At 31.5% G+C, this 16,033-nt stretch overlaps 3 protein-coding genes across 3 annotated transcripts; 2 read left to right on the forward strand and 1 right to left on the reverse strand.

Moving 5' to 3' along the window:
- Nucleotides 1-4,134: 4,134 nt before the first annotated feature.
- On the forward strand, nt 4,135-7,077 carry LOC111303580 (mitogen-activated protein kinase homolog NTF6-like). The gene is made up of 6 exons (XM_022899951.2): nt 4,135-4,593; nt 5,284-5,413; nt 5,529-5,666; nt 5,751-6,083; nt 6,296-6,479; nt 6,579-7,077. Exons 1-6 carry the CDS (start codon nt 4,439-4,441, stop codon nt 6,752-6,754), a joined length of 1,116 nt encoding a protein of 371 aa, XP_022755686.1. The 5' UTR covers nt 4,135-4,438; the 3' UTR covers nt 6,755-7,077.
- A 3,145-nt stretch (nt 7,078-10,222) lies between these two features.
- LOC111303582 (putative serine/threonine-protein kinase PBL5) lies at nt 10,223-13,285 on the forward strand. Its single transcript, XM_022899959.2, has 5 exons — nt 10,223-10,533; nt 11,097-11,347; nt 11,556-11,745; nt 11,871-12,262; nt 12,717-13,285. The coding sequence occupies exons 1-5, from the start codon at nt 10,407-10,409 to the stop codon at nt 13,014-13,016; spliced, it is 1,260 nt and encodes a 419-aa protein (XP_022755694.1). The 5' UTR covers nt 10,223-10,406; the 3' UTR covers nt 13,017-13,285.
- A 365-nt stretch (nt 13,286-13,650) lies between these two features.
- LOC111303583 (uncharacterized) lies at nt 13,651-15,894 on the reverse strand. The gene is made up of 3 exons (XM_022899960.2): nt 15,031-15,894; nt 14,291-14,833; nt 13,651-14,196 (listed from the first exon to the last, which is right to left on the reverse strand). Exons 1-3 carry the CDS (start codon nt 15,892-15,894, stop codon nt 14,074-14,076), a joined length of 1,530 nt encoding a protein of 509 aa, XP_022755695.1. The 3' UTR covers nt 13,651-14,073.
- Nucleotides 15,895-16,033: the final 139 nt, after the last annotated feature.

Below are 16,033 nucleotides of genomic sequence, written 5' to 3' on the forward strand. Positions count from 1 at the left end.
TATTTATGAGATTATGTTGAAATGCGTTTTTGTTTTCAATTTCTTCGTGATATTCTTCGAGCTTATGGGAATGATTTTAACCAAGCAACTGGAAGCGACCAGTTCCAATCAACAACGAATACAATAATTAAGAAAGAAAACTATACAACTTTTTTTATTTGTATTTGGATATTCTTTATTGTTTTAGTTTGCTTTGGTTTTAAAAATATTATTTTCATTTCATTTTTATTAAATTAATAAATTTTTTGTATTAATTTAATAAATATTTCAAATTAATAAAATATAAAATATAAGACTATACGGACTCAAACCGTAAACCTTATCGGTAAAATAGATCGAATTGATTATTATCAAAATAATTCGATCTATTTGAAAGATCTAACATGCATTTTGTTGCATTGGGCTCTTTCATTAATTGATAGAAATATCTTATAAATTATATGTATTTACAGGATTAATTTAGAAAATCAGTAAGAATATGCAAAAACAAATAATTTTTATTGAAAATATTCCTTTAATGAACTTCCTCGAAACCTTTATAGTAAATGAAATATACAAAATTTTGATATAGATTCTCTATTTTCAATTTTCTTTTAATACGAAATATGGAAAATAATGTACAGAAGATGAAAATTTATTTACGAATCTATCATACATGAATAAAAATAAAATAAAATTTTCGAATCAAATACTTTACTCTATCTTCCTTTACTTAACCTTAATTGAGGTGAAAAGGGAGCATAACCCTTCTCTATTAATGTTTAGGTCTGAATTTTTCAATTGAGCCTTGATTTAATATTTAATAAAAATAAAAGTTTAGTATTTAATAAAAATAAAATAAAATTTGTTAATTTGTTCTTTAACCTCTCAGTCTTCAACACTGTCCCACATGTCTGAATGTTTACTCTTGCTTTTGCTCTTTCTCTGTTCTGAATTTTGACCCCACGACTTGGCTTTACTTAAGTGGTTAAGGTTAAGGTCAAACCCAAACAAACACGAAGGTTAAAAGTCGCCATAGTCTACATATAAAGATAACCAAATTGAACCTCGCCCAATTTTTCACGAATTTTCAAAGCACATGTGAAAAGGAATAGAACATAATAACGATGATGACGACGATGATGATGATTCAGCTAAGAAAATTATGAAATATATGAATTGCGAGACCAAAACTTTGGGGTGTAAAAGTCTTTCTTTCTAATAAATTTTCACTTTTGATGAAAAATTTATCTTAATTATCATTAATTTCTATATTGTGTCCTAAAGTGAATACCTTACTTACATTTAGATAAATTCTCAATTTTTTAAAAAGGTTTATTAATGAAATCTAAAATATAATTTAATTAATTCATATAATTATTTTTAAATAAATTTATATTTTAAATTTCAATAATTGTAATTTTTATTATTCTCATATTATAAATTTTTTAATAAAAAAGTTATTATCGAATTTGTATTTAGATAATTTTATTTACTATGTTAAGTTTACTTTTGAACGAAACATTGTTTAAATTTTGAAATTTCATATTGATTATGCTATAGTCTTAAATTTTTAATATTTAAAAATTAAAATGGAATGATTTCATTAAAGAAAAATATAATGAAAATTTTTTGATATATTTTTTAAGTATCACCAAGTTAATATGTTTGTGAAGATTTTTTTTTTTTTTGTATTTTATATTTTTCATAAAGTAAATAAAAAATCTTCTGTCAAAATTTTCCCTTGACAGAAGATTTTTTCTGGCCCCATGACAATCTTGTTTATGTAGACATTTTCTTGATGAAATAACAAAATTTTCTAAGCAATTCAAACAGACAGATAAGAAATAAGGACCAAGAGGCTGCGCATGAAGGGATCAAGTGGGGTCCTGTTTCCTGGAGACCAAAAACAGAGATGATACCTCAAAATTTATTGTTGGTTGGTGTAAGTGATTAAAAATTAAAATTTAGATATATAATATTTAAATTTAAATTCTTATGATAATATATGATTTAAAAATTTAAAAAATTTTAAAAATAAGATAACCTCCCTACTTCTACACTTAAAAACATCATGACCTTAAAACTTATTTGTTTTGTTCAATTAAGCCTTTTTTTTGGGGGGGGAACACATTGATTTGAAGGATCAATCATCATTTCCAGTATATGGGAGTTGAATTTTTGTTCATAGTGATCTCTTTGCTGCAATCTTCTTTCTATTCCTTTTGCTGAACAAATTACTTATTTTTTTCTTCTTCCTGCTTTTCAACAGTCCAAACCATGCCCCCTTTAGCTGGCTTGGTCAAAAGCAGAGATCTTCTGTTACTGCAATCATCTTCACACACTTGACTCTTGGAATATCTATTGAGACTCAAAATTTCTTTCATATTTCATTCTGAATCTTTGATTATTTGGAATTATATGCAGCAATACTCACAGTATCATTATTAGCTGTATATTTAAGTTATGGAGTCTGAATGGAATTTCATCCTCTTGAAGAGTTCGCATTTTTATCCATATTTTGATTAATGGGATGAATTCCAATTTTATAGATCCTTCAAAAATCTTATTGTACAAACGGATCGGATAAATTTTTACTCATTTGGAATATGAGTCGACTTTATAAACTTAACATCCGAATTTGATATTAAAATATTATTTTTATATTCAAATATGATTCATATATATATTTAAGCTCATAATCAATTAAACTAAAATTAATAAAATATTAATTTTAAATATAAATATAAAATTAAAAAGTAATAAAAAATATATATCAAATTGAATTTAGATGAATTTACATAAAATTTAACCTTGATTTTTTTTTAAAAATATTTAATCCAAAATTTGATTTAAAAAAAAAAATTAATTTTATCAAATCAGATTGAATCAAAATCTGTCAAATTTGGATTGAATTGCCAATCCTAATAATGACTCACTTTAATTATGATTAGGGCCATTAATGAAATACCCAATTGCCTCTAGGCTCCCATTATTTAGTAATTGTTGAAATGGGATTTAATTATTTTTCACAGAATCCAATGCTTGATAGTGTTAAAGCATCTGAACTATTCAATTTCCAACTCTGCACAAACCTCAAACCTGGTCACCAAGAAAGAAACTGTATTTGATTATAAAGCACCTCAGTTTCACTCTCAAATTCCTGCTTCATTCAACACTGTCCCACATGCCTGAATGTTTACTCTTGCTTTTGCCCTTTCTCTGTTCTGAATTTGACCTACCACTTAGCTTTACTTAAGTGGTTAAGGGTAAAGATCAAACCCCAATAAACACGGAGGTTAAAAGTCGCCATAGTTTACATATAAAGATAACCAAATTGAACCTCGCCGAATTTTTCACGAATTTTCAAAGCACACGTGAAAAGGAATAGAATATGATGATGATGATGATGATGATGATGATTCAGGTAGGAAGATTATGAATAATGTGAATTGCAAGACCAAAACTTTGGGGTGAAAAGTCTTTCTTTCTAATAAATTTTCACTTGTGATGAAAAATTTACCTTAATTATCATTAATTTCTATATTGTGTCCTAAAGTGAATACCTTGCTTACATTTAGATAAATTCTCAATTTTTTAAAAAGGTTTATTAATGAAATCTAAAATATAATTTAATTAGTTCATATAATTATTTTTAAATAAATTTATATTTTAAATTTCAATAGTTGTAATTTTTATTATTCTTATATTATAATTTTTTTTATATAAAAAAGAAGTTATTAGCGAATTTGTATTTAGGTCATTTTATTTACTATGTTAAGTTTACTTTTGAATGAAATAATGTTAAATTTTAAAATTCTATATTGATTATGCTATAATCTTAAATTTTTAATATTTGAATTTTGATATGTTTAAAAATTAAAATGAAATGATTTCATTAAAGAAAAATATAATGAAAAAAAAATAATACCAGACTTATGCATACCAACTATGTGATTGAAACAAATTTAAAGAAGCAAAATAAAAGAATTTCAATCTTACCGCTGATATTTAATTTTAAAAAAAAATGATGATTTGAAGGTGTAAAAGAAAGTGATAGTAATTCAGAAATGGCAACGATTTGAATAAAATAAATAAATAAATAAATTGAACTTACTTTCACTCTTGAAGTCTACAAGAGCTAATTTTCCTGGCAACCAAACGTAAGCAGATAAATAAAAAAATCATCAAATTGATCTATAAGCCTGCTGATGAAAAATAAAGTCTTGGTCGCCTCCTCCAATTCCAAAGACCTTTTTCATCGTTTGAACTCTGATAGGTCAACAGTCCATTCCCTGTTTAGTTACCCAAAATTTCACATTTTTCTTTTTCCACGTTCAAATTTTGAAAGCTTCAAGACCCACCAAGAAAAACAAAGGCAAACCCCAAATGCCCTTTAATTCTTTTTTCTTATGCTGTTTTTTTTTTTAGCCTTTTTTGAGGGAAGTGAGAAAAGAAGATGGAGAATGAAGCAATGGCGATTGATCTCAGAGGAATCCCAACATATGATGGCAGATATGTCCGTTACAACATCTTAGGTAACATCTTTGAAGTTTCTTCAAAGTATGTTCCTCCTATTCAGCCTGTTGGTCGCGGCGCTTACGGCATCGTTTGGTAATCTTCTGCTTTGTTCTTCTATTTCAGTGGCAAAGTATGCCTTTTTTTCCTTTTTGGATTTCTGTTGCTTGAGAGTTTAAAGCTGTAAATTCATTGAATTGGTTGAGCTTTTGGGTCTCTTTTTTCTCTTGCCTTCTTTCTTTATTGGGGCTTTTATGATTATTCAGTGCTACTTAAATTGTAGAAAAACAAAAATTTTACCAACCCTTTCTGAGAAATTTCAGAAGTGAGCTTTGGGTTTGTTCCAATTTGATGTTTCAAAAAGTTATAATTTTTACTCTTACAATTGAATTAGTAGAAATACATGCACACTTTAGGGTAAATTTTGATTTTGGTTGTTTATACGTAAATGATTAAGTCATTTGAATAATTTATTGTAGATAGCTGCAGATTTGACATTCGTGTATTCATGTAATGTAAAATATTAAAATTTATGTATTTATATCCTGTTTTATATAAAAAATTACGAGTCATAATATATATATAAACACAAAAACATGAAATGTTTTTTTTTTTTTTTAAACCCGTATACAATTATTGTAAAATTTTAAAGTGTATCACCTTTGTGTCATTTGTTGGTATCGTATTCATGTCATGATTTAGATTGTCAGGTTTAGCTGTATTTACTTTTATGTGAGAGATGAAAGTTTTTAATTGAGTATTTTGGGGTCAATGAATTTATTGCAGCTGTGCCACAAATTCTGAGACAAAGGAAGACGTGGCAATAAAAAAGATTGGGAATGCATTTGACAACAGGATTGATGCTAAAAGAACACTCCGTGAGATCAAGCTCCTTTGTCACATGGATCATGATAATGTACTCGCTTGATTCTAAACTTCATTTGCTTGTATTAATGTATTCTTCACTTTCATTCATTCTTTTCATGTTATACTATGAAGGAGAGATGAAGTGTTGCATTAATATTTTGTAGATTGTCAAGATCAAGGACATTATACTGCCACCAGAGAAGGAAAAGTTCAATGATGTTTACATTGCATCTGAGCTAATGGACACCGATCTACATCAAATAATACGGTCCAGCCAGCCTCTCACTGATGATCACTGTCAGGTAGGTTAATATATATCATTCTTATTCCCCTATAAATCTGGCTGTAATTTCATAATTGTTGAAGATATATTGTGTTTTTTGCAGTATTTCCTGTATCAACTGTTACGGGGCCTGAAGTACATACACTCAGCAAATGTTTTGCATCGAGACCTAAAACCTAGCAACCTGCTTCTCAATGCAAACTGTGATCTCAAAATTTGTGATTTTGGTCTTGCTAGAACCACCTCAGAGACAGACTTCATGACAGAGTATGTTGTAACCAGATGGTATCGAGCCCCTGAGTTGCTCCTCAACTGTTCAGAGTATACTGCAGCTATTGATATCTGGTCGGTTGGTTGCATTTTAATGGAAATAATTAGAAGGGAGCCACTTTTTCCTGGTAAAGACTATGTTCAGCAGTTGGGGCTTATTACTCAGGTATCCAACTGTCCACCCTTTTTAATTTGTTCACACCCAAACCCAATTCTTCAGTGTCATAGAAGAGCACCTGAATATAGCATGGCTGCCATTTTTAGGCACTGTTAAAAGGAAAGCAGGAAGGAGATTGAAAATTTTTAGTGGCCATTGAATACTTGATGATAATACTTGCATATATAAATATTTTGTTTTTTGGTTATTTCATAAAACAGCTACTAGGATCACCAGAAGATTCAGATCTAGGATTTCTTAGGAGTGACAATGCTCGAAAGTATGTTAAGCAGCTTCCTCGATTCTCAAAGCGACCTTTTGCAGAAAAGTTTCCAGATATGTCTCCCGTGGCAATTGATCTTGCTGAGAAAATGCTGGTTTTTGATCCAAGCAAGCGCATAACTGGTATGCCTTAATATACCACTGCAACAATGTTACTGTTATTTTGGTTCCTTCGTTCATTGTTCTTATAAGAAACATATCTTCTAAATGATGCATGTAAAGTTGAGGAAGCACTGAACCACCCATTTTTATCAAGTCTTCATGAAATAAACCAGGAGCCCACTTGTCCATCTCCTTTCATCTTTGATTTTGAGCAGACAACGTTGAACGAAGAAGATATAAAAGAGCTCATATGGAGGGAGTCCTTGAACTTCAATCAAGATAAGATGGTTGAATGAAGTCAGTTGCTTTGCTTCATTGAAAGAAAGGTTGATTTGGAGAAAAAGATGGATGAAATGGGTTTTGGTTTATTGGGTTTATTTGGGAATTCTATCATCATTGAAAGGTTGATATGTACTCCATAAAACAAGGCTATAGTCTCTCTTAGCCTCTTATTGTGTATAGTATGGATTTGTGTGTTTATTATTGTTCACATCCAGCTTATTTATACAAGAGAAACAATAACAACAGAAGGGGAAGTAGTATTTTGACTCTGTTTTCATTCATGTAAACAGTTCTTGGATTGGGAGTGAACGTTTTTAGCCTAGCTTAACTTTGAGTATATGCAACCTCATTTGGAAAAACAAATTGCCATAACCTTGTAGTTGTAACTGTTGGATATATATATATATATATATATGTATGTATATCTTGCATTTTTTTTATATATTATTATATTCTATTGTTTTTAGCCCTTTTTAGTAATCATTATATTATATTGCTTCTCCTTAATCATAAAACGAAAAGATATGTGGGGGAGGAAATGACAGGGCAAACCGGAGAAGGAAGGAGGAAATACACTCGACTTCAAATCCAAGTCCAACCATATCTCCTTTTTAGTTGTTGCTGACTCATTTTGCAACTGGGGGCATTAAAAATTTGTGATTGCAAAGAATTGGCTATCCTCACAGCCCCTTGAAATTTGGGCAATTTTCTTCACTCTTTGACTGAGTAGAAGATTGAATTGGTTGATAGATTATGGTATGGAAAGAGCATATTATTCATTACAAAACTATTTATTTTCTGTTTTGAGAACCACAAAAAAAAACCCCATTTGTTGATTTCTTTGCATATGCTTGGACAGGGTATTTCTTACTGCAATGGTCGTTTCTCCTCTTGAATGGTATTGGCAACAGTGTTGATGGATTATAATAATGGTAGATCAACAACCACCATTTTTTTGTTTTGCAGAAGAAAATGTGCCTTGATTTCCTGGTTCATTGCAGAAGAAAAAGGCAGTAGCAAGGAAAACACTGACACAGGCTAAAATCCCTTTGTCACACAGCTTTCATTGTCAAAGGGGTGGATGGAACAAAAAGATTGAAACTCAAGCTTCAATCTGTTCAACATTTATGAATTCTCATATCATATCATAGGATACATTTGATCAGGAGAAACCCTAACCTTGAAAAGAAATGAAAAGAAGAAAGGAAAGACAAAAAGGATTGATATGATGTTTAATCTTTTCAATTTTACAAAAGAAATTTCGTTGCCTAATAATTTGCTGCCTTTTGAAAGATTTATTGTTATTAAGTTTTGCCATATTGGGAAATAAAGATCTTCACCATTTTCTAAAGGAAAAAAAAAAAAAACATTTGATAAAGCAGTGCCCAATGAAAAGAAAAAAGATGTGATATATATGAAATTTTTTATAATTACCTTTTGTTACAATGAAAATATGAATTTTCAGTTTAAAAAATTTAGTGCTTTATGATTTTTTTTTTCTAAATAATAATAAAAAAAGGATTACTTTAGCAGTAATTAATTCATTCCCAATAGAATATGCCTTTCCTTTATATCCCACTCATCATCAACTTTAGGTTTAATCACGATTATTGTTAATGTAAAAATAACATTTGAATCCTTCTTTATGGTTTGGGTTATTGCCAAGTGTAAATCTACATTTGTTTTCTTATTCATCTTAGCTCTACATGTGTTTCCATTATTTTCATTTCATAATTAAACCAAAGGCTTGGCTTGAATTGGTGGAACTTTCTACATCAATCATAAAAGTAATTAACCGTTAAAATAGTGTTTTTATTTTAATTTTTGGTGCACCGTCCAAGCCCTTGTTATTGTTGTTACTTGCTTGGATTTTTTAACACGTATGGGAAATTTGTGGTGGCTTACCTCCATATAGTTTTTTAATGTTAATCTCCCATTATTTTAAATAATTTGGTAAAAATACCTTTAATAATCTAAAATATAACAAAATGAGATAATATAAATATGATACAAAAATAAAATATAAAAATAATATATTTTAAAATTTTATAATAATTATATATGAGTTTAACAAAATTAAAAAAAAATTTATATTTTCGTATCGACATGAATTTGATATATAATTTTTATATAAAATATAATATAAATACATAAATTTTAATATTTTATATGATATAAACATATAAATCGTTAGATCTAATTAAAAGTAATCCACCAATCAAATTACTAACCACTTTGCTCATTAAAACTTTTTTTTTTAATTCTTAACTTACTCTTAATACTTCAATTTTTATTTACTTAATTTTTTTTAAAAAATATATACTATAAATTTAAATTCTCTCAAACTCGCATTTTGCAAAAATTTAACTAACATACATGTTAGTTAAGTTAAAACTTAATTAATAAATTTTGTCAACAAATTTTTTTAAGATTATTTAGGATATTATTTTTAACAATAATTTTTATTGAATACAATAATTGAAAATTAATATTATAAATTCTAATACATTAAAAAACAAATCATTTAATATATAATAATCTTTAAAATATTCGTTAATAAAACCGATATTTAATTCATGCAGAATGCATGGTATGTTTTGTTAACCTTCTTATAAAATATAATTATAAAAAAAATTTAATATTAGTAATTACCAATTTATAAATAAATTATTCCAAGTGGGACAATCTCAACATATTGTTTGGAAACGCGTGGATCACCGTTCAGCTGTTTCGTGAATAACAAAACGCGTGTGCGATTGGGTCCTACCAGCCATGTGGCTCCCGCTAAAACATTTGACCAATCTTTAAAATTTCAAAATCAGACGGTGATTAATAGCTGTCTGTGATGCATACGTCACCTGCGGGTGACACACACGGCAAATTAAATAAAGAAACCGAAAAGAAAATTTTGTTTTCCACTATACGTATAAAGGGGCAAAGATCAGTTAAGACGATCGGCCCGCTACCGAATCACTGTGGCACAATCAAAGGCCGCCACGTAAGCAAACGTGTTCCTTAAAAACAGGAAACTGACAAAAAAAACGACTGCACGATTCCTGGCACATGATGAAGAAAAAAATTAGATGTGATATTTTAAAATATAATATATATATTATATATAAGTAAAATATAAAAATAATATAATTTAAATTTTAAATAATTATTATATATGAATTTAAAAAAATTAAAAAATATATGTTTTATATTTTCATATATATAATTTTTTATAAAATATAATATAAATATATATTGTATAAATATACAAAATATCAAACCTAAAATATATTTTATAATAAAATTATAATATAATAATTTATTTTTTTATATATTTAATACAAAATAAATATAATATAAATATATAAAATTAAAAATTCTTATAAATGACGTGGCGCATTCTTATGATTTAGGTTTCAACGAGCCTGTTGGTCTAAAAACTTCACTGTTGTTTATGCTGTGTTAATTTATAAACCCTGAAAATCAAGTATTTTTCTTTGCTGTGTTTTTTTTTTTTTTTTCTCTTTTATTTCTGCGTGGTTGGTAATTTATTGGGGTTCAAATTTTCTCTGTGTAGCTGAGGAAGAGAAGGAGGCAAGAGAGGAAAGAGAAGAGAAAGAAAAAGGAGAGAATAGGAGGGAAAGATTTAATTTTTTTTAATTATTAATAAGTATGGGTTGTTTTTGTTGTCCTGGGAATTCAAGCAAAAGATCAGAGAAGCCAACAAACAAGAACGACGACAACAATGATAACAGCAGCAAGAAAAGCAAACCACATGGTCAAACACAAGCCAGTTCGGGTATTGAATTTTGTTGTCGAATTCTATGATTTTGTGAAAATGAAATGCATTGTGTTTGATCTTGGTTGAATTCTTGTTCTTGCTGTTATCATTCTTGTTTTAGCTCTTTTGGGTTTTTTATAAAATTTCTTCATAACGGGGTTTGAAATCAAAATGGATTCTTTCTTTCTCTATATTTGATGTTTTGATTGTCAAGCTAATGACTTGGAGTTTAAATTTTGGTTCTTGGAAAATGGGTCTTAAGTTCTTCTTTCATGCATTTAATATGTTATTTGAGAGAATTGGTAGCAATTCCTTTGTATGTATTAGTGAAATTTTGTACAATGTTTACTTAACATGTGTTGTATGTGTCATGATGCTAGTAGTACTTTTGTTTGTTTGCATGATTGGAAGGAAAAATCCTTTCTGTGGTTCAAAATCCGTACTGGGTGTTCTATTTGTCCTTGTTTGTTCTTTGTTCACCTTAAATATTGATGATTGTGGTCATTTTTTTAAAATATTGATGATAGTCTTATGTCGTTTTCTTGGTTTTTTCTTGTGGTTTTTGGTTCATTTGTTAAAAGATGAATTGAAAGTGCGTACATATGAGAGTGTAAAGAAGGAAGAGGTAGCTAAGGATGACCAGTTATCGTTGGATGTAAAGAATTTGAATTTGAATGATGAGGTTTCCAAGGATGGAAAAGCTAGCAAACTGGCACAGTCATTTACATTTGATGAACTCGCAGCCGCAACAGGTAACTTTAGGTCAGATTGTTTCTTGGGTGAAGGAGGTTTCGGAAAAGTTTACAAGGGATTCTTGGAGAAAACAAACCAGGTTGGTAGAGTTTTATACCATTTTGTTGTCAATGTTGTTAAAATTTTATGAATATTATCTTCTCGAAGCTTTTTTACTCAATTACTTGGTTTACTTAATTGTCTGATTTCTCTGTTCAACTTAGCAAACCTGTATTTTACTAGATTTAGCATTGTGCATTGTATCCTGTGATGAAGTTGGTGGTTACTATTCTTTTTTCCTGATGTAGGTTGTCGCTATCAAGCAACTTGATCGTAATGGTCTTCAGGGCATTAGGGAATTTGTTGTTGAAGTACTGACATTAAGCATGGCTGAGCACCCAAATCTTGTTAAATTGATAGGGTTTTGTGCTGAGGATGAGCAAAGACTACTGGTTTATGAGTACATGCCATTAGGGTCTTTGGAAAATCATTTATATGGTAAGCAAAATCTTCCTCCCGTTTCCCTGCTGATTTCGTTATTCTTCTGTTTACCTTTTATGACATCTCTACCAATTATGGCAAGGAAATTCTTATTGATAGTTTTTTCCCCTTCATGGGTACAGAACTTCCGCCTGGCGGAAAACCTCTTGATTGGAACACAAGGATGACAATAGCAGCTGGTGCAGCAAGGGGCTTAGAATATTTGCATGAAAAAATGAAGCCCCCTGTCATATACCGGGACCTGAAATGCTCCAATATTTTGCTTGGTGAAGGACATCATCCGAAACTATCTGATTTTGGTTTGGCCAAAGTTGGTCCTATTGGGGATAGGACTCATGTTTCTACAAGGGTTATGGGCACATATGGTTATTGTGCACCAGATTATGCAATGACTGGACAGCTGACATTTAAATCAGATATTTACAGCTTTGGGGTTGTCCTCTTGGAGCTAATTACTGGTAGGAAAGCAATTGATGATACAAGAGATCGTGCAGAGCAAAATCTTGTTGCATGGGTAAGATAAAGCTTATTTCACCTATATCAATTACTATCTTTGAAGTTTCAATTGGATATATTTCTTTTTAAAATTGTCTTTAAGAATCATCTTCCTTTGTCACTCTCTTTGGCCTGTTTTTCACATTATATTGGGATTGTGGGTTTAGAATGTAATTCTAATGAATGTGGTTTTGTTTTGCATTATAATATCAATTGATGTATTTGTAAGAAGTTTGCTGGAAATGTCATCTACTCTCCTACTTTGGTATCTTCATTTTTTAAGGAAATACTGTAACAAATTGTGGGCTAAAAAATTATGGCAAACGTAATTTTCGTTTGTCTTTGTAGCTGATAATACTATATGGTAATTAAGGAACTGTTATTAGGAGGGAAGTTGATAAAGGGAAATGGTTATTATGCAAGTGTTTGCTTTGATATGTTCTACAAATGCTTGTCTGCTTAATTGCTTGCAGGCACGTCCCATGTTCAAAGATCGAAGAAACTTTTCACGAATGGTCGATCCTCTGCTGCAAGGTCAATATCCTGTCAAAGGTCTCTACCAAGCTCTTGCCATTGCTGCAATGTGTGTTCAGGAGCAGCCTAATATGCGGCCTGCTATATCTGATGTGGTTATGGCTCTGAATTACCTAGCCTCCCAGAAATATGACCCAAGCAATCCTGTTCACAGCTCTCGGAGGAGCCTGGCATCATCAGCCATGAATAGGAACGACGATAAAGGACCAGTTGCAGAAAATGAGCTTAAGAGTTACTGAGCTGGAGGATAAAATTAGAAATAAAGTGGCAAATATTGTTCTGCCGTGTTAATACACAGTGCCTTGTTATCAATTTTTGCATCACAGAAGATAACTGGCATACTTTCCACATTTAATCTCCATATACAGAGATTTTCTTTCACCCTTTTCCCTCCTCTGCTGGTATACACGTGAGTTGGGGTTCTTGCATGTAAGATGCTTCTTTGTAGGAACCATTTTCCCATAATAATAGTTTAGCCCTCCTATATACAGGAACATTTCACTTACAATTTTCTTTACTATAATCCTATAATTAGCTAATCAGAACAAAAAAAATTATGTAGGGGTTCATCATTCTTTTTCTCCATCTCAATCTTCAGCAAATCTTTGTTTGGATCTCAAGAAAATGGTTTAGAAAGGAAAGAAAATAATTAAATCGCTTCAAATGATAATTCTTTTTGGTTAGTTCTTTTTGCATGTGGGTTTCTTTTGTTTTTTCCTCGTTCTTTCCTACATTAAATTTTCATGGAATTCCTTGAAAGCAAGAGTATTTTTTATTTGATTCTCATAATAGTCTAATAGCTTATGAAGTTATGCCTCCTTGTTTGACTCTCAAGAAAGCTGTGATAAAAAAAAAAAAAAAAGGCAATTACAGTAGTATCTCAAACATTAAATTCCAATATTTATTATCTTTCAGAGTTCTTATTCAGGGTTTTTTTTTTTTTTTTTATAATTTTTAAACTCTGCACCTCCTTTTTGGTTTAAAAGCAGTGAATGTGGAGAATAAGATAGCAGAATTGTGGCCACACATCCTGTTGATATGCAATTGCCTCTTACTAATTCTCAGATTGATGTAGCCATCCATTCCTGGCATCTGCTACATCACCAATTGCCTCAGTCGCACAGAATATCACAGGGAGTGGAACTGAAGTACATATAGCCTGGAGTAAGAGTAATTGAAGAATCATTGCTTCTTTTTCTCTCAGTATTGTAGGTAGAGTCTGAAGTGCCCTGTATGCTGCATGCTGTATGCCTTGGACCATGGTAAAAAAGGAGATAAAAATCATTAAAAAATGACCTATGATGATGCCTTTTTCAGCTGTAATTCACTAAACTCGCCGTCTCTGCAATTTCCGACAGATAAAACCATTGTATTATTTTTATCCGTCCGAAGAACTCTGCAACAATCCCTCCTTGGTGACTGCAAAACGAATATAGGGGTTTCAGTCAGTAACAGCATCCGTAATTTCTTTAGACAGTGTCCTAAAATAAAATGTGAAAAGAAAAAAGTGTACCTTCTGCCATCGAAGATCATCCCGCTTCTTCAGGACTACAACAGAATCGAGTTTCTCGGGTGAGGCCATTCTCCAACGGCAATAGCGACTGCGTGTTTTATGACGATAGTACACGCCAATTGTTTGCTTCCTAGCACGATCATACTTCACCTTGTTCATATAGAAAACGAAGGGCTTTTGGCAAGGGTGCCTTTCAACAGGCCTCGTGTTGAATGCATAAGCAGTGTAATCAGCTCTCTTGTACCAATTAAGAAAGGTTCTAGTCGGCATCTCAAGCTCTCTGGGAGACATCACTCCCCTCAATATTTGAACAACATATCCCCAAGAGACTATGATTGACCAGTATCGTGTTGAATCATAGCAGATGGATTGTTGCATCAAACTTGCTGAGTCCTCTTTGGCAGCTCCAAGCAGGTGTGCAAGGGCTTTGGCTCGTTTCATGTGAGGGAATATAGGTTCCACTACATCTATGTGGTGAAGTGATACCAATGGAGTCACTGGATGGGCTCCCAGGAGGCCTAATAGTTCTCCATACACATCATACTGTACAACATAAGAACAAAACAATTTACCCTGCCTTCTAAATCTTGAATGAAGATCAAGAAGAGCTTCAAATCCCGCTCAATTATGTTTCAACTTTCAAACTAGTTTGACAGGGAATAATTTCATATATTGTCATTGTTTCCCATTGTGAAAAGTCGAGAGCCAAACAGAAGAGGTCAAGAGATGGAAGTTTTTACCTGATGGAAGCCAAGTTCCCTGGTGAGGGGCACTCCTAGCTCAGCCATGCAAGCCTGAATCCTGTCATCACTGCCATATAATGCTGGATATCGCTGGATGCAATTGTCCTGCATCTTTGCCAATTCTTTTGCCAATGGATAGCTTATTGCAAACCCAGCCCCTCCAAATGCCATAGCATATGAAAAGAATATATTCTGAATATGACTCTCTGATGCACTCCCAACATAATAAAACTGTGTATGATCATATTTAGATAGCACCCTTACCACATTTTCAACAATAAAAACTGTATCATCATCCCCCATTACAAACCACCTAACATCCTTCATTCCAAGCTTAAGTGTTTCCGAAACCACCCTTGAAATCCTCAATGCCGATCTAGACCCTTGCTTATTTATGTACTTGAACTTTGAAGTGTCCTGAGAAACCCGAATCTCAGGCAGCTCTTCATTCATCCTGGTCCTGACTTTCTTATCCACCCAAACTACCCCTCTAGTCTCTTTTGGCCTCCACCATGCTTTTATGTACTCTTTTCTGATCTCCCACAAATTCGAAGCAGCTGCTATCCCAAAAGCAATGTGTTTCAGTTCAGTGTCATATCGATGGTAATTCCCTGGGGCTGCTTCAACGAGCTTTACTTGCCTTTGCTCTCCTAATTTTTTACCTTGTGAAGAGCTGCTGGAGGAATGGTTAATGGGTGCTTCAATTTTTGTAGAGAGATTGGTTATATCCGGACAATCTTTGCGGTCATTACTCAACAGGAGATTTGAGTATAGAATGTAAAGTAAAACCATGGTTATGAAGAAATAAATGACTGAGCCCCTAAGGCTATTCTGTGGCATTCGTTGCTGGGTAGAGCTCATTTGGTGCTAAAGGGTGAAGGTTTCTTGCAATGTCTTTGTAATTCCTTGCTTTTTGTTGTTATTGTTGATGTTGCTGTTGATGCTTCCCATGTTTTCGGTTCAAAGCATGAAGAGGGAGAAAGATAGTTATAGAAATCAG

This window comes from Durio zibethinus, chromosome 13, assembly GCF_047325235.1.
Source record: "Durio zibethinus cultivar Kanyao isolate XHJ-2024 chromosome 13, ASM4732523v1, whole genome shotgun sequence".
NCBI lineage: Eukaryota > Viridiplantae > Streptophyta > Magnoliopsida > Malvales > Malvaceae > Durio > Durio zibethinus.